The sequence below is a fragment of the Simochromis diagramma genome, unplaced genomic scaffold (genome assembly GCF_900408965.1).
Source record: "Simochromis diagramma unplaced genomic scaffold, fSimDia1.1 OVJJ01000084.1, whole genome shotgun sequence".
NCBI lineage: Eukaryota > Metazoa > Chordata > Actinopteri > Cichliformes > Cichlidae > Simochromis > Simochromis diagramma.
Genome location: NW_024386906.1, coordinates 581,680 through 597,500, shown reverse-complemented (window position 1 = coordinate 597,500; position 15,821 = coordinate 581,680). Strand labels below are relative to the sequence as shown.

The 15,821-nt window shown below is 43.1% G+C and overlaps 1 protein-coding gene across 3 annotated transcripts in view; it reads left to right on the top strand.

The window, feature by feature from the left end:
- The window catches only part of cdk14 (cyclin-dependent kinase 14), a 170,162-nt gene that overhangs the window by 50,124 nt on the left and 104,217 nt on the right, over positions 1-15,821 (top strand). For all 3 annotated transcript variants that reach the window (XM_040034907.1, XM_040034909.1, XM_040034908.1), the window contains exon 8: positions 10,893-11,013. In XM_040034907.1, the coding sequence (XP_039890841.1) occupies positions 10,893-11,013 (121 nt within the window). The remainder of the gene's footprint in view (positions 1-10,892; positions 11,014-15,821) is intronic.

Sequence of the window (15,821 nt, the reverse complement as noted above, 5' to 3'; positions counted from 1 at the left end):
TTGATAGAATATCCCAGTTAAACAGAGAAGTAGAGAGAATAGGATAATTAAAAAGCCATGCTTTGCTGGCCTTTTAAAAAAACAAACATTTTGTGATTTAAAAATTAAGGTGCTGTTCCTACATTTCCAAGTACTTATGCCTTTTCATTCAGACGATATTCTGGGATTGTTTTGTTCATTTCTTTAAAGTATGTGTTACACAAGGAACATAATAGGATGGGCTCTTTGGCATAAACTTTAAAAGATGTTGAGTATAGGTTCACAGCTGATGCTAGCAGATTTGTTTAGCATGTTCTATGTATAAACATGTACAGCTCAAACCATTTACAGTTGTTATGAAGGGGGAAATTAGCAATAGAAAGCCACACTATAAAATAAACGCTACCGGTCCAAGATTTTTCCTGTTTTTTGTTGAAAATGATGCAGTTTAATGTCTCATTTCAGAGAGTTTAATGTCTCTGAAATGAAAGCATAGAACACAAAACCAAATGGAGTTAAAAATAAAAACATGGAATCAATTTATAGACTGAAATGTATTCTAAACGTTTGACTCAACAAAGGACACGCCTTTGGCAGATATAACAGCTGAGATTAGAAATCAAATATTCTTCAGAAAGCTCTTCCCATATCTGTTGCTGAAGTTCCCACAAATGTGTGGCACTTGTAAATTGCTTTGCTGGACCTGTGGACCAGTTCATCTCTGGGATTGACTGAACCTCTTCTGTTCAGTTCATCCCAAACCAGCTCGATGGGGTCTGGAGACCGTGCTGGACACTCCATGTTTTCAAGCTCATCATCTCGTTCTTTTTTCCTGAGGTAGTTCTGGCAGAGCTTGGTCTTATGTTTTGGATCATTATCCTGCTGTAGGATGAAGCCCTGACCAACCAGGTGCAGAACCTGTGCTGCAGAATGCCGTGGTAGCTGTTTTGGTTCAGGGAGCCTCTCAGTCACCGACCCTGGATCCGGCAAAGCAGCCCCAGACCATCACACATATTTGATGCCACACACTGTGGAACCATCCTTTCGCCTACTCGACGGCGTACAAAGATGCGTTATTTTGATTATCATTCATCAGTCCATAATACCTTCTTCGAGTCTTCAGTAGTTTAATGGCGGTGTTTCATGGCCCAGCCAAGCCTCTTTGTCTTATTCTGATGTCAGTGGCTTTCTTGCTGCAACTCATCCTGTCAAACCTGCAGCTTGAAGTCTTCTTTTCACAGTTGAAACTGAGACTTACTGTGACCACTATTAAGCTGTGTCTGAAACTGTTGTCCTGTGAGCCGCCTATCACACAAACTGTTAACTCTCAGAAACTTGTCCTCTGATTCAGTCGTGGCTTTGGGTCTGCAGACCTCTTTCTGTCAGAGTTTGTCCCAGTTTCTGAGGGCCTTTTGATGGTGAAGCAAACTGTACTAACTGACACCTTGACTTTATCCAGAAAAAAGTTGGAACACCTGTAGGAATTAGTAGCACCAGCTTTCAAGGCTTGATCAACCTCCACTGCTGCAGAACTGCTTTAAATTGTTATCCCATTTTGTGTTTCCTGAAAAAGGCCTTTTTGTATGATTCTGAAATATACATTATTTTTCAGTTTTGGATAACCTACCTGGCAGTTCACCACTTACCTTTACACCATGACAAGCTCTTCATTGGACTTGAACAACTTGAATAACTGGAAAAATTGGGGTTTTCTTTTGAGGATTAGTGCATATAAAAATATATATTTTTCATGGTTAAAAGCGAACACTTTAACATTGGAGTTTATGGAGATTCATTTTAGTTTTTCAGCCTCAAGTGGTGATTAGAGAAATTGCAGTTTTTGGCAAATTTTAACCGATGCAGTTCATTCAGATAAATTGGAACGGTGCCCCACTGTGTTTGTATATTGGAATTTTTTATATACACTACGCCCACATTGAGTTTGAAGCTTCAGAGCTCTGAAGTTATAGTAGCAATATATCAATGGGGTCACGTGCTGGCTCACACACAGAACAGCTTCAGACTTGAGAAAACCTTCTGAGGACGGACCTCTAATTATAGGAACAAGTGAAACAGTAGATGAGCGTTGCTCACAGCCCACCTGCTTCACAGCCTCGTGTCCACAGTTGGCCAGAACCCGCTGAGAGACTTTTTCATGTTTGTGCTCAAACACTGAAGCACTGCCATATGCTGCAGGCATCCATGGACAAGCTGGACCACTGGTAGCAGTTAGAGATTTATTTACACGTGAAATGATCACCCTCACAGATTTTTTTTCCATGGGAGTTTGGCTGAGTGGGCATTTGGAGTTTTGAACCTGGTTGTGGGGTTGTTGCATGTCCCTGGCTCTTTGAAGACATGGGAACACTGCAGCAGTAGCAGCGTTTGAAAGTGGCCATGTCTGTCTGTCCGTGGATTGTTTTTTGTGATTGATTTTCATCCAGACTGAAAAATATCAGCAACATTTGCACAGATCAGGTTTTAAAGAAATATTTTTCTCAGGCAGTTTTTCCTGAATACTATGCTGACGGTCTGACTTACATAAAGTGTCACAGAGAAGTAAACAATTACAGTTTGAGTGAAATGTTGGTTCACTAATGGCTACTACTGTAGTTAGTTCAGCAAGAGTAGGGATGGGTATTGATAAGATTTTCACGATTCCGATTCCATTTTCGATTCTGTTTAATGATTCGATTCTTTATCGATTCTTTTTAAAAAGGAGAACACTAAGGTCGATTAGCTTAGAACTTTGTTTTATATCTTCTCTTTGAACAAGATAGAAATTTAGGAGTAACATGGCCTTACAAACCCAACAGTGAGATCTTAAGAGATCCAGCCTGCGGCTCTTCAATGGGGCGTCACAGGGTCCCCAGGAAAAAATATTGTAAATGTAAAATAATAAAATAAATATTCTTCTGTAGCAATAACAAAGTTTAACATAAATTATTCTGTAGCAATTACACAAGAATATCCAGTAATGTCCCTGCCTACAATTAAACACATTCACTTACTGAAAATCACCTGCTGTGGCAAACGGGTGCAAACCTTTGACCACAAACTGAGTCTCTGCTCGGTGACATTCGTCTATCCTGGTCTGAAAGGAGACGCTGCCGGCAGACTGCAGCGAGAACTGCCAGCATCTGAGCCAGACTCTGTCTCATCATGGTCACTAAATGCACAGTAATGGCAGGTTTGTAATAAGGCAGATCGCGCTAACATAATCTGCACTGTTAGTTGATTATTTACCTGCCGCATTAACGGGAGAGGACGTGCAAACGTTACCGCTGCTGCTGGGTTGAGATTCACGAGTCCGGAGCGGAATTAAAAACACGACATTCATTTAAGGTCATCGCGTGTTTTGTGAGCAAATGCTTTTGCATATTCGTAGTGTTTCCTCCCCTAAATGAAATATCTACTTTGCAAGTATTGCAAGTTGCCCTGTTGTCATCCGTTCTCGCAAAGTATGACTACACTTTTGAGCGTTTGAGCCGCTTAGGCGCCGTGTTTCCTGTCAGGTAAATGACGCTCCGCAACGTGGTGACGTCATTCAGGGGCGACTGGAATCGATAAGGGAATCGTTTGCAAAAATGGCAACCAATTCCAAGGAACTGAAACAGTGGGAACCGGTTCCCGACAAGAACCGGGTTTCGATACCCATCCCTAAGCAAGCGTCAAACTCAGACAGACCAACTGATCTGAATTCCAGGGAACGTCACCTGATGGCTCAGCTGATGTCCTGCTGCAAGCCAGTTTGCAATATATTTTCTCCCCAGCACATCCATGTTGTGTAATGCTTCACTTAAAATGTTGTGTCCATTTTCCCTGATTCCCACTCTGATAATTTAGCAGCTCCATGTACACAGAAGGGCGTATATGTGCATGCTGTCAGCTGTGCCACATTTGCACACAGAAGGAAGACGAGGTCCCAGAACACAGTCCTGCCATCCATATCACTTTGTTTTGACTAATGTGTTCCTGACAAAACCAAGATGATGCTAGGCATCAGCAAGTTAGTATCAGGCTTCTAAATATGCTGATGTCTGCATTTACCTTTGCAGCACTGTGGTGCACACTCACTATTCTGGCGAATGGGCCGATGTGCCCAGAGCCAGGCCCTCAGTCAGCCTGTGTTTTACTTTCTGAGTTAATAAAGGATTGTTGACATATCAGCATTATTCAAATGGACTGGATCTTAAATCCAGTCATTCTTAGCTGGATATAAATTATGCAAATGACAGGCAGAACTATGGAAAAGTGTTGCTGAGTTATACTTGAAGCTACCATATAAGATCAACTTCACTCTGAGGTACAACAAAGGTGTGTTGATAGTTAAAGACACAACATTTCATGAACCTGAAATTAAAGGCAAGAGAAAGATTACAATCTAAGCAAAGACATCCCACCTCCTCCAGCATCTCCTATGGAGTTATTCCAAGGCCAGATGGGATATTTAATCACCCTGGTGTCTTTGGGATGGTTTTTTTGGGCGGGGGTCTGCTCCAGGGTCTGCTTCCAATGCAATGACCTCCTGATCACTAGTATGCTTTTAGGCAGCTTCCTGTCCGAATTCCTGGCTCAGGGGTACCGCAGAAAGAGTGGCCTGATTTTTTCACATTGCTGCTACTTTGTTGGAGAACCTGTGTTTCTCATTTTTATCTAAATAGAACTTTTGTATATAAAAAGTGTTCAACATGCAAGATCTTCATGCTTTTTCGTTAAACTATAGCCCAGAGAAACGCAGTGCCATCTCCATTCTACAACTCAAGGTCATAAATAGCTTCTTACAAGCCCAGTGTGCTGGGCTGCACTAAACTGAACATTAGATTAGTATGTTTTTCTGACTGCTGTGGTAGCTAGCTAATGTCTGCTGATTGTGTGTGTTTATTTTCTGGGGAGTGCTGTGCAGTAACAGCTGCCGAGATAATGACGTGTGAGGAGTGAAGCAATGTGACAATGGAGCTGGAGGAATGTCGCAGGCATCCCGAGCAGACTGTTTGCCTCTCCCCAGTGAGCTGTTCTACCCAGCGCCTCGCCACAGCACCGGGATCAGTGTGTGCGTGTTTGTGTGTTTCACTTGGTCGTGGGTTTTTGAAGGTTGCAGATGGTCCTTTGAAGTCTGATAGATGAATCCAAACGACTGGTGTTTGTGTGCTTTTCAATCCAAACCTGAAACCAAACTGAATTTTTGCATCGGTAATGACCGGACTGGTTTCATGTAGGCAGCTACCATGCAGAGACTCATTACAGTCCACTTTGTGTTGGGAAATGAACTGATATGATGGCAGGTGGTGCAGGCGCACACATGAACATAAAAGAATTAGGGATCTAACAGAGGCACAGAGTTTTCTGTAAAACCATTCGTGATATCAAATCCTTCCAATAAAGTGTATATGTTTAAAGAATTATTAAGTGAAGTACATAAAAGAATGTCATTTTCGGGAGGGTGGATTTCCTAATATGTCCGCTTACCTTATAAAACATGACTGCAGTGCTGTTCACAGGAACTCTGCTCTGCTTTCAAGGAGCTGCCTTAGAGCAGCAAGTGAAAGTGGAGCAGTGGTTCTCCAGGATTTCTGGAGGTCTGTCAAAGTATTCCTTTGGATACTGGCTGCTTCTTCCCTCATTATCAGCCCAGTTCTTGTATCTGACCACTTCTAGAGGAATCTCCAGCCCATTAAAGTTTAACGTAGGCTCTGTGTGGCATCCTCACATAACTGACAACTTAGCAAAGAGCTAATTTTATCAGCCAATGACAAAAATACATAATTTATTCACATATCTTTAATTGAATCTATAGCAACATAACACAGTTTGACAGGCACAAACTAAAGTTTTTACACCAACAAGGTGATTCCTAAAGGACTACTAGCTGAAAACTTGACATATCTTAGGAAACTGGAAGTGGCAGGCGAAGAGTAACTCAAGGTCATGTCTTTAAGAATTAAGGAAAAAATCCAGCAAAGACCTGACACAAGCCCCGAGAGATTCATCTGGCCCTTCGGTAATCCATATAGTCACGAGGTTCAATGAATCCTCATTAGAAATTGTCAGTGTAAAGGTTGTTATCAAGAGGCGTTCTTGAGGAAGGGAACAGGGAGATGAGGTAGGCCAATTTACACAAGAACTGGAATGAAAATCATTGGCAGTAGGTTGAATCCAGATTTTTGGTTCAAATTGTTATTATGCATGGAAGAAGTCAGGAGGTACAACAGTGAGTGTGTCATGCGTCACGGCGCGCGTGCACAAAAGGATCCAAACGCAGACTCAAGCGCTAGCAGAAAATGACACTTTATTATAAAAACCAAAGGCGACCCGGGAAAACCAAAGGAGCAAAACGAGGAACTAAAAAACCCGGGGAAACAATGACGCGAGGAAGCCGGAATCGGGACCGTGGGAGGCTGCAACAGAAAGGGGAGAAGATTACTAGGGAGCCGGGAAGCGGAGGAAACACATTAAAACTGAGTTAGACCAGTTGGCTTACGATTAGAGTGGGACCGTGGGAGCTCGGGAGGGAAGTCCGTGAGAAGGAAATCCGTAGAGGTAGTGGATGGGCCAGATGATGCATCGGGTGATCCAATTGAGCAGGATGACAGGCAGGTGGCAGACGCTGAACGCCGGATCGAAACCTAGACACAAGTAGGCAGATTTAACGCAGCTCCAACAAGATATTAATGCAACGCTTTCGCGGGAGTCTAGTTATCACAGAGAGGTGATTAACGGACTGGCGTGGAGCATCCGTCAGCGGTGGGTTAAGTAGCTCTTCAGGTAATCACCCCGATGGAGAGAAGGTGTGCCGGTGATGGCCCAGCCTGGGGGTGTGGCTACCCGCGCATCACACATTCCACACACAGGACCACGGACCATGACAGAGTGTGTGCCATGGTTTAAGGCTGCAGTTCAACCAGTGGTGTTTCAATAGTGCTTTAAAGTGCTGCAGAACTGATGTCTAGATATTTGCACTGAGCAGGAGATGCTCTGTATCTCATTGTACATCTGTATAGTGACAATAAAGGCATTTTATTCTATTCTATTCAGTAAGTCCTGGCACCTCGTTCCCATTATCCTACCAAAATCTTAACCAATGAGGGTTTGCTCAGACCGCACAGTTCGGTAGCTTGCTGCAAATATACAACACGCAGAAACAGAAGATCATAGTATCTGTCAGATAATTCCTTTAAAAGTGTTTCAAAAGTCTCCACCAACAGTAACAAATTTGCGACATGCAGGTCAGTGACTCTGAAGCTTAGCAGACAGATATCAGGATGCTCAGGATCAGAACTCCATGGTGGAAGTTGGGCATTTTAACACAGAGCCAAGCTTGAAGTGGACACAGGACAAACTGCAGGCCTCTGTTCAAACGAATGTGCGCACTGCATTACAACTACACGGGAGAGAGGAGGCTCTGCTTGTGATGAGAAGCAGGATGACAGCTTTATATGAATGGGTTCAGAGTAGGTTAAACATTCATTGAGTAGACCTGTGTTATATGTGTGTCTGCGGTCTGACGGCAGGATGTCTACATTTAAATTAGCAACAAACGCTGCATTTTGTTGTGTTTGTCTTTTCCTCAGTGGAATTATCTCTGCCAGTATTTGAAGTAGCTGCTGGCAGCATGTCGTAAATCTTTTAATCTGCTGAATTTTAAAGGAGTTGGAGGAGGAGAAGCAGGCGGAAGCTACAAACTGCCTTTAAAATTCAAGTGAACTTCAAAAGGTGAAACAGTGGGCTGATTACCCCCCGGGGACAGAGACTATTTTAATCCTTCCCTGGCTTGCTTGTTTATTCTGTTTTCTCTCCCAGTTTCCAGCCCAGCTCTTCTACCATATGTTTGATGACCCCTAGTGTTGTGTGAGATAGTGATGTATAATTCACCGCTGACCTTCATCCAGGTCACCGCCTGGACAGGCTAGCAGGTCAGCTGTGGCATGACTGAAGATGAAGGTGGCTGAAGGTCCATGTGCGTATGTGTGTTTGATATCCCGGGTCAGGGCTCTGAAGTGCTCCACTGCAATGAGATTCATGGGGTTTTAAAGGGGAAGGTCAGGTGTTGCTCAAGATGTCAGAACAGTCCGAAAACAGCAACCGAACTGCTTTAGATTGTGGGATATCGCTCTGTCACAAAGGAAGATTCTTCATATACACTGTGGTCACGATCAAGAGAACTAAAATGTATCTGCAGACACATGGATGACTGTGAGGCTGTTAACATTGTAAAAATCACTATTGAATTATTGCCCATGCAAGTGAGTGAACAAGTGATGAAACATTCTGGTCGCCTCCAAAGTGTCTGTGGGTGGAAAACTGCACCGAATTCTGTTAGTGAGAAGTGAGATGGAGGAGGAACAACTGATTAGGATCTTGCTCATTACACAATCTCGTTGCTGGGATTGAATTAAGTTTATTTGGTGTATTCTGCCTAATTGATCATTGTGCTTGAGTCGTGATGATGTTGCAAAGCTGAAAATCAGCGTGCGAGTCCGTGGGGGAGCTAGAATAAAATCATTTGTGTGAAAACAAACTAATGATGGTAAATCGAGGTGTTGAATCCTGTCCTGATTCAAGCAAAGAGCAGCTCCAGACAGCACAGCGACATATAATCGCTATGTGGATAGTGGAAGGCGATACGTGGCATGTTTGCTCATCTGCAGGAGGTTGTTTCTCTGGTGCTTAGCGATGCTTTGCTGCCATTCCACGTCTCGCTGCACAATCCACACAGAGAGGGGTTTGGTTAACGCAACTTTCTCACCCGCAAGACATCAGGGAAAAGTCGCTCACCTCCTCCTACACGATTGAAAAAGACTTCTACCTGATTTAAACTCACTCCATGTTCCAGTTGCCTGCTTCCCGTTGGTATGTGGTTAGTATAGGCTAGCCTGGAGACCCTGACTGGATGCATAGCCTGGTCAGGCCAAAGACAGTAGTGTTATCACTACACCATTCAGCTACACTACTCCCATACCCAGAGCTACCCAGTGCCTCCCAGATGAGGTCACACAGTGGGAGGTGAAACACAGGCAAAGCAGCATATCTGACCATCAGACGCCAGCCAGGCTTTAAACATGTTTGTTTGTAAAGTTGGGCATTTAAACAGTCCACTCATGTCTGTAGCCAGCCTCAGGTGGCCATGAGAAGAACTGCAGTTTTGTGATAGCTTCATTAATCTACAAGAACAGAAGGTGCCCTGCAAGAAAACAGCTGTCACAGATCAAAGTTTCCCAATAATGCTGACAAAGCTTCTGTACAGCTGCAGCTGCATTACTTAACCCATACAGAACCAGCACCGGGTTTACCCCATGTTGTTTTGTTTCAGATTGATGACAGGCATGCTGGGAACTGTAGGAAACCAAACAGTTGGGTTTTCTTTTGTTCCTGCTCCGCGTTACAAACAGGTCATCCTCCTACTACTGCACCTTCTCTTACGATGAGTAGATATTATCTCGATTCACGCCTCCACGACGCCGCCCCCCACGTACACACATACGCAGGATTCCTGCAGTGGATATGATAGCCTCTCAGTGTGAGCAGCCCGATGCTGTCTATCCTGTGTTAGATCAGTGTGTGGAAATTATAGAGCTTGGCCACGATGAATGTCAGCTGAAACTCCTTTCTCCTGTGGGTGTTCTGACACAAGGAAATGTTAAATACCCCCCTTCCTGCTCTCATTTACTCTCCCCTCTGCCCCGCTTCCTCCCACACACAGGGGACTAACAGCAGGGCAGGAAGTCCTTTATTTTACTAAGCTAAATGCTTTAATTAAGCTCTCAGACCACTTGGGATGAGACAAAGAGGTAATGCCATCAGCCTCATTAAAGCTCACTGCATCTGCACTCTAGCATTAGCCGCCATGTGAGGACTGGGTTTGTGTCGCTGCATAGATAAATGTTAGAAAGGGACCTTTGACCTAAACTGGAGAAGCTTGCGCATCTATTCCTAAATCCCCTTTTTTAAAATGTAGTACTTTTCGTGTTTAACCATAGCCTGGTGCCAAACGTACCCGATCATGTGTGATTCACAGGACAAAAGAGTTCATATGACTGATATTCATGTTTCTTGGTGAAACGTCAAAGGTCGTCCATCATAATTTCTATTTGAAAAGGCAATCTGGGGTTTGTCACAGCTGAATGTACAGAAGTCAGAGTAGAGACAGGTCTGACAAGAGGAGCTGTTTGTATGATGGCTTCAGTGAGTCTACAGGAAGCAAAGGGAATTGGAAGCTCACAAGATTTTAATGAGGCAATGTTTCAGCCTTCAAGATCTTCATTAGGGAAACATTAAACATTAATGATCTACAATTAAGTTCTTCTCTCTAAAATATTGCCTCAACATTTGTTGGTAAAAAATGGTCCTGTGGGTTTTGTGACGGCGCTTTAGTGATCGATTGGACGTCTGGTGCATCCTGATCAGTGTCCTATATCAATCTTGACTTGGACTTTGAGGGTTTGGAGGCTCTTTGTCAAGTTCCTGAGCAGTTGTTTCATTTGGATGGGGCACGGTGTCCTGTTTGACTGTGGACCAGTAAGTCCATCAAGGAATGAAAAAAAGCCACTGCTTGTAATTAATGTAGTGATATTCATCTGCACATTCAGGTACAACGTACTACTGGTGGTGTAAAATTCCTCTTATTACTTCCTGTTTACCAAATTGTTGTCCTATGGTCACATGTTGAAAACTCATTCTCTAATCTTTCATTTTCTTACTTCTCTTGTTTAAGTTGGTTTGATGACGATCTTTCTCCACACAGGACCTTGAAATCTTGACTTTTATTGCAAACTCTATATCTTCCTGACTGTATAACACATGTCAGCAGCTGCAGGGAGTGTGACTGCTGGCTCCAGCTGTATGCTTTGTTTTGCTGAAGGTCACTCAATGATAATGCTTTCTCAGACTGACTTGTTTTGTTGCTTCCCCCCCAGGCCTGGCCAGGGCCAAGTCGGTCCCCAGCCATACCTACTCCAACGAGGTGGTGACCCTGTGGTACCGGCCTCCAGATGTCCTGCTGGGATCCACAGACTACTCCACCTGCCTGGACATGTGGTGGGTACTCCTAACATCTAACCCCGTGTGTGTAATTTATCCGTGATTTATTCACATAGAAACCTTCAAGATATAGATCAGGGAACCCAATTCATGAAGCAGACAAAAACCAATTAAAACACTCTTACTGGTGGCTTATCCTAACCCGAGGCCATGCTCCCTTCAGTGCAGATTGTTCTTTAGTTTTGTTTTCATGACTCCCCAGCATCCACACTCCCAGTTTGGATCAGTTGCTGGTGAGACACACACATTTACTTTATACACTGACAGAACTGCTGCAGATGTGAATGAAGCAACTGAAATGTAATAATCGAACTCTTCACGTATCGAGCCTGAGCAGACTCGCTATCCCACAGTGAGAAAAACTGTAGCAGGGCTGAAATATTTTCTGCAGCAGTTTTTTTTCTCGACTTTCTCCTCAGTCTTTGTTAAAGATGGTTTGAACTGCCTTGTTTAACTAAAGTACAGAATGTCAGCACGTTTGATGGTAGCTACCAGTTTGTAATTTGTCAGTTACTTTTTAAAGACGTCCGTCCTTTTGGATGTGAAATATGAATCAAATGCAAAACTGACATAAACTTGCATCAATGGTTGCTGTGGTTTCAAGAACAAGTCCAGTTATTCTTCTTTCATTTAAATCGACTTTTTCTATCGTTGTAATGAGCAGAACCATTCTGGACCAGACTGTAAACGTCTTTGTTGCAGAGGTGATGACACATTTGGCTTCGTTTTTCAGCCCCAGAGACTGCTGCTTTGAAAAAACTCAGATGATACAGGCCCTCCAATGTACAGTTGACATTTGCATTTTTTCTTTAGGGAAAAAAGGCTTTCTTTTACTTTTACTTATGCCCTAGATTATAACACCTACTCTCACAAAAGCCCAACTGCTTCTCAGAGTTACCAGCAAGTATAAGTCAGCTTAGCATCATTAATGTTATTTTAATGGGTTATTTTTGAGGAATATGACAACATTTCTGTATATAATGTTTGCACTCGGTTTTAGGGGTGAAAAAGCATGTTGCGTGTTGGAATGTGAGGAATAAGAGAGCTGTAGGCTGTCCCATTGTGGACCTGGTCTTAGGTGAGCCGCGGTGACCCCCTCTGTCTGGACACACAGTCAGCAGGGAAATCCCAAGAACCCTGTTTTGCAGCGTCCAATTAAAGAGCAGCCAGAGTGTAGGGGTCCGAAAGATAGCGCGCTAGTGTGTCAGTTTCAAGGGCGTTTGAAGGTGGGCAAATCCACTGGGTCTTCTATTCCAATGAGACTCACTCTGTGCCACGCTCGCATACACTCACCTCCGGTCACTTAGAAAGCAGTCATCCGTGAAGAACCACTCCTTGAAGGACCAAAAGGTTGTCCAGATCTGTCTTCCTGCCAGAAGAAGCATCCATCATGAGTTGCTGTAGCTGAGAGGCTGTGAGGAGTGAGGATGTGATGAAGAGCGGGCGAGGAATGGCTCTATTGTTACCTTCCTTGGCTCCTAAGCACTTCACAGAGCAGCAGTTCTCTCTGTCTCTCTTTCACACACACACACACACACACATGCATGGACCTGTCAATCAGAGTCGACGAATGGATCAGTCAACTGTGACCGTGCACATATTAATGAATGGGTTTAGTTATCTCATGGTGCACTACAAGCCAGCTCCATCTGAGAGGACAAGGCTGCTCGTGATGTTTGTTTATCTGTTTATCCTAAAAAACACAGAAATCTTCAAGTGTTTGAAAGTAAAGCAAAGTATTGATACACTATAGTTTAATATCCTGGAATGTTTCCAATGTTTCCACCTGAACATTTCAGAGTCTTCTTGATAAGTAAGCTCATCATCGTTTGCAGTGACATGTGTTTGGCCAAGGCTCCAGTTCCCAGTGTGTTAAATGATTGTAGTCCCCTGTGCTTTCCTAATTAGCTGTGAAAGAGTTTGAGGCTATGATGCAAAGGAGCATGCTTAATTGCAACTTGCTTTCACAATTTCCAGTCAGGCTGCAAAATACTTTATGGCCTTAATAAACTTTTAGATGTAGTTGTGTATAGAGACGTGCACCCTGTGCACATGTCAAGCCAAAGAGCCAGTTGCATTTCCACAGCACCTGCTAGCTAACAAAGTGCAACACAAACAAATGAATGTGTGACTGGCCCGTGTTTGTACCAAGTGTCCAGAGAGAGAGAATTTTGAGTGTTAGACAGAGAACAGAGGCTTCAGAAAGTCTCTGAACTTAAAAGCAGGATGCAAGTGCAGCACAGTATGTTTGTTCGAGACAAATGTCAGAGTGATGGATCTGTTAGAGGTGACTTTTTTCTGTGCAGTTTCATGCCAGAAGGCTTAGCAGCACAGTACAGGTAAACAGTGTGATCAAAGATCTTTGGCTTTTGTTAAAAATAAAAAAGAAACTTCTTACACAACCTTTTACATTAAATCATTTTTTGCTTGTATCAGGATATAAACAGGGTGTATATTATTAAAAGACATTTACTTTCAGTAACTTTACAGGCATGCTGCAGCATGTGAGTATATGCATAGTGAGCTTCCTGGCCCTTCCTGTCACCTCGATGTTACCCGACCTAGAGGGTAATAAGGGTGTGCTTAGCTTTGCTGATTTCTCATGAGCTGTATGCAGCCCCACATTCTAACACACGTTGGGCTTTGGCTCTATATTTTATAATCCAGGGTTCATAGCCAGGTTTGCATCTCAGCAGGTGGCTGTGGGCCTCCTTCAGGGCCATGAGGTGGGCCTGAAGGAGGAGACTGTGCGAGGACTTGTACTTGTGCCTCATTGACTCTGTGACAAAAAGATTTCTTTTCACTTTTACTGAAACTCTCCTATTACAGCACCTACTTTAATCAAAGAAATAGCTGTGCCCACAGGCCATTTGAAGGACTTGCACATGATGGTGGATGAAAAAAATAATAATTTTGATGTCAACACTGACTGCATATGAAAACTGGTCAGCCAGAGACAGTTCTTCAAGGTTATGGGCATTTACCAATGACAAGTTACTCCTGAAAATGTCTATTTAAAATCACAAAAACAGGCGAGGGCCGAATTGAACGAGCTCAGTCACCGTTATTCATTTCACTCTGAGGGCGCCCCCTTTATATCGTACCAGAACCATCGCAGTTAAAGATGAGGATTCGTTCTAATTTATATTTAGTGACATAGCTAATATATATGAGTGTGGGTGTGTGAGTGTGCACTATTGAATATTGAAATATATTACTCAAGCCTAGCTGTTGTTTTAAATCTAAACCAGCTAATGTTTGTCATGTATGTACTTGAAATGAAATGAAATTCTACCTCAGGATCAATGAAGTCCATCCAACCCAAAATCCAGGCTGTGGAAATGTGTCTTGCAGTGCGACGCTTGACGTATTTGTTTGTCTGCTTTCCCGTCACATCATGAATCACCTCTCAGGCATATCTGTTGATTTACTGTCTTTGAATAAAGAGCCCAATATTTACTGAGGCTAATTTACTGTGTACTATAACTCAAAGGGTGCAGTCCACTCCAGTGACTGATTTAACTACAGCTCCAGTCACAGCACCTCTAACACTGTCTAATTACAGTAACAGCAGTGATAAAACACCACACTGCAGACTCATAGTCAGACGAAAATAAATGCGGAAACAGAATCAAGAAGAGGGAGGCGCCGTGTTTCGACATACACATACGTGTAAACGCATGTATGTATTTTTCTTCATTTTTGCTGCTCTTAATTTGTACTGTCCACTTTCTGCTGTGACCAAGCACATTTCCCACCTGTGGGACTAATAAAAGCGTATCTTACCTTATGTAGATATTTATAGCATAAAGGCAGTGTTACACTTTGTATAAAGAGTCAGTTGCATGCCTGCACCACTTGTTCTACATAAAAAACTGTGAAAGGAAATGACTGTACCGTATCTTCCACACTATAAGGTGCACTTAAAATCCTTTAATCTTCTCAAAAATCGGCAGTGCGCCTTATGCATGAATTCTGGTTGTGCTTACTGACCTCAAACCGATTTTATGTGGCACACGGTGCTCAAAAATCTGTCAAAAATGTTTTGGTACGACTTTGGTAAATTATGAAGCCGCACCGCTTGATGGATTATCGGAGCATTACGGCTGCCGTAGTCAGGAGCCTCGCGGAGTAATCTGGGTCCTAAACTCCGTCAGCTCAGGTCCCAAAGTCAAACGAACGCTGCGGCATCACTGAGAGTAAAAAACTGTCTAAATTCTTTGATCTTTAATAAAATGATCAGCGTTGCTGCTTTACCAGGTGTAACAATTAAGTTTAACATCCAGGCACAGGATTTATTAAATTCAACAGAGTTAGAAGTTAGCAGGAAGTTAGCAGGAAGTTAGCTCGCTAGTTTCCACCTAAGCATGATCTAAGCTGTGTCCCAAAACGTAGGCTGCATCCTTCGGAGGACCCAGCCTTCGCAGTCTACAAAGACCAAGAAGGCCAGAAGTGCGAGGCTGTGAAATGGGACGGTCTAGCCTTCAGATTAGCTTCACCGCTGTCTCGGTGGAGTTTAATAAACTCGCCGTCTGCTCCTTGCTATCTAAAATATAACAGGACACTGGCGTAAATTCTCACCGTCTCACACTTCTGTTTAATCAGTTTTCTGTTTGACGTTTATTCAGCTGTGTGAAAATCCCGGAAGAACCCACCCGATGGATTACTAAAGTTGTATTTAATCTAATCTAATCTAATAACTTTGATCTCAGCCAAACCGATTTACTCTGGAACAAATAAAACACAGAAAAAAGCCCAACAATTACATTTTTAAGTTATCCGAGTGACTTATATATCAAGTTTAA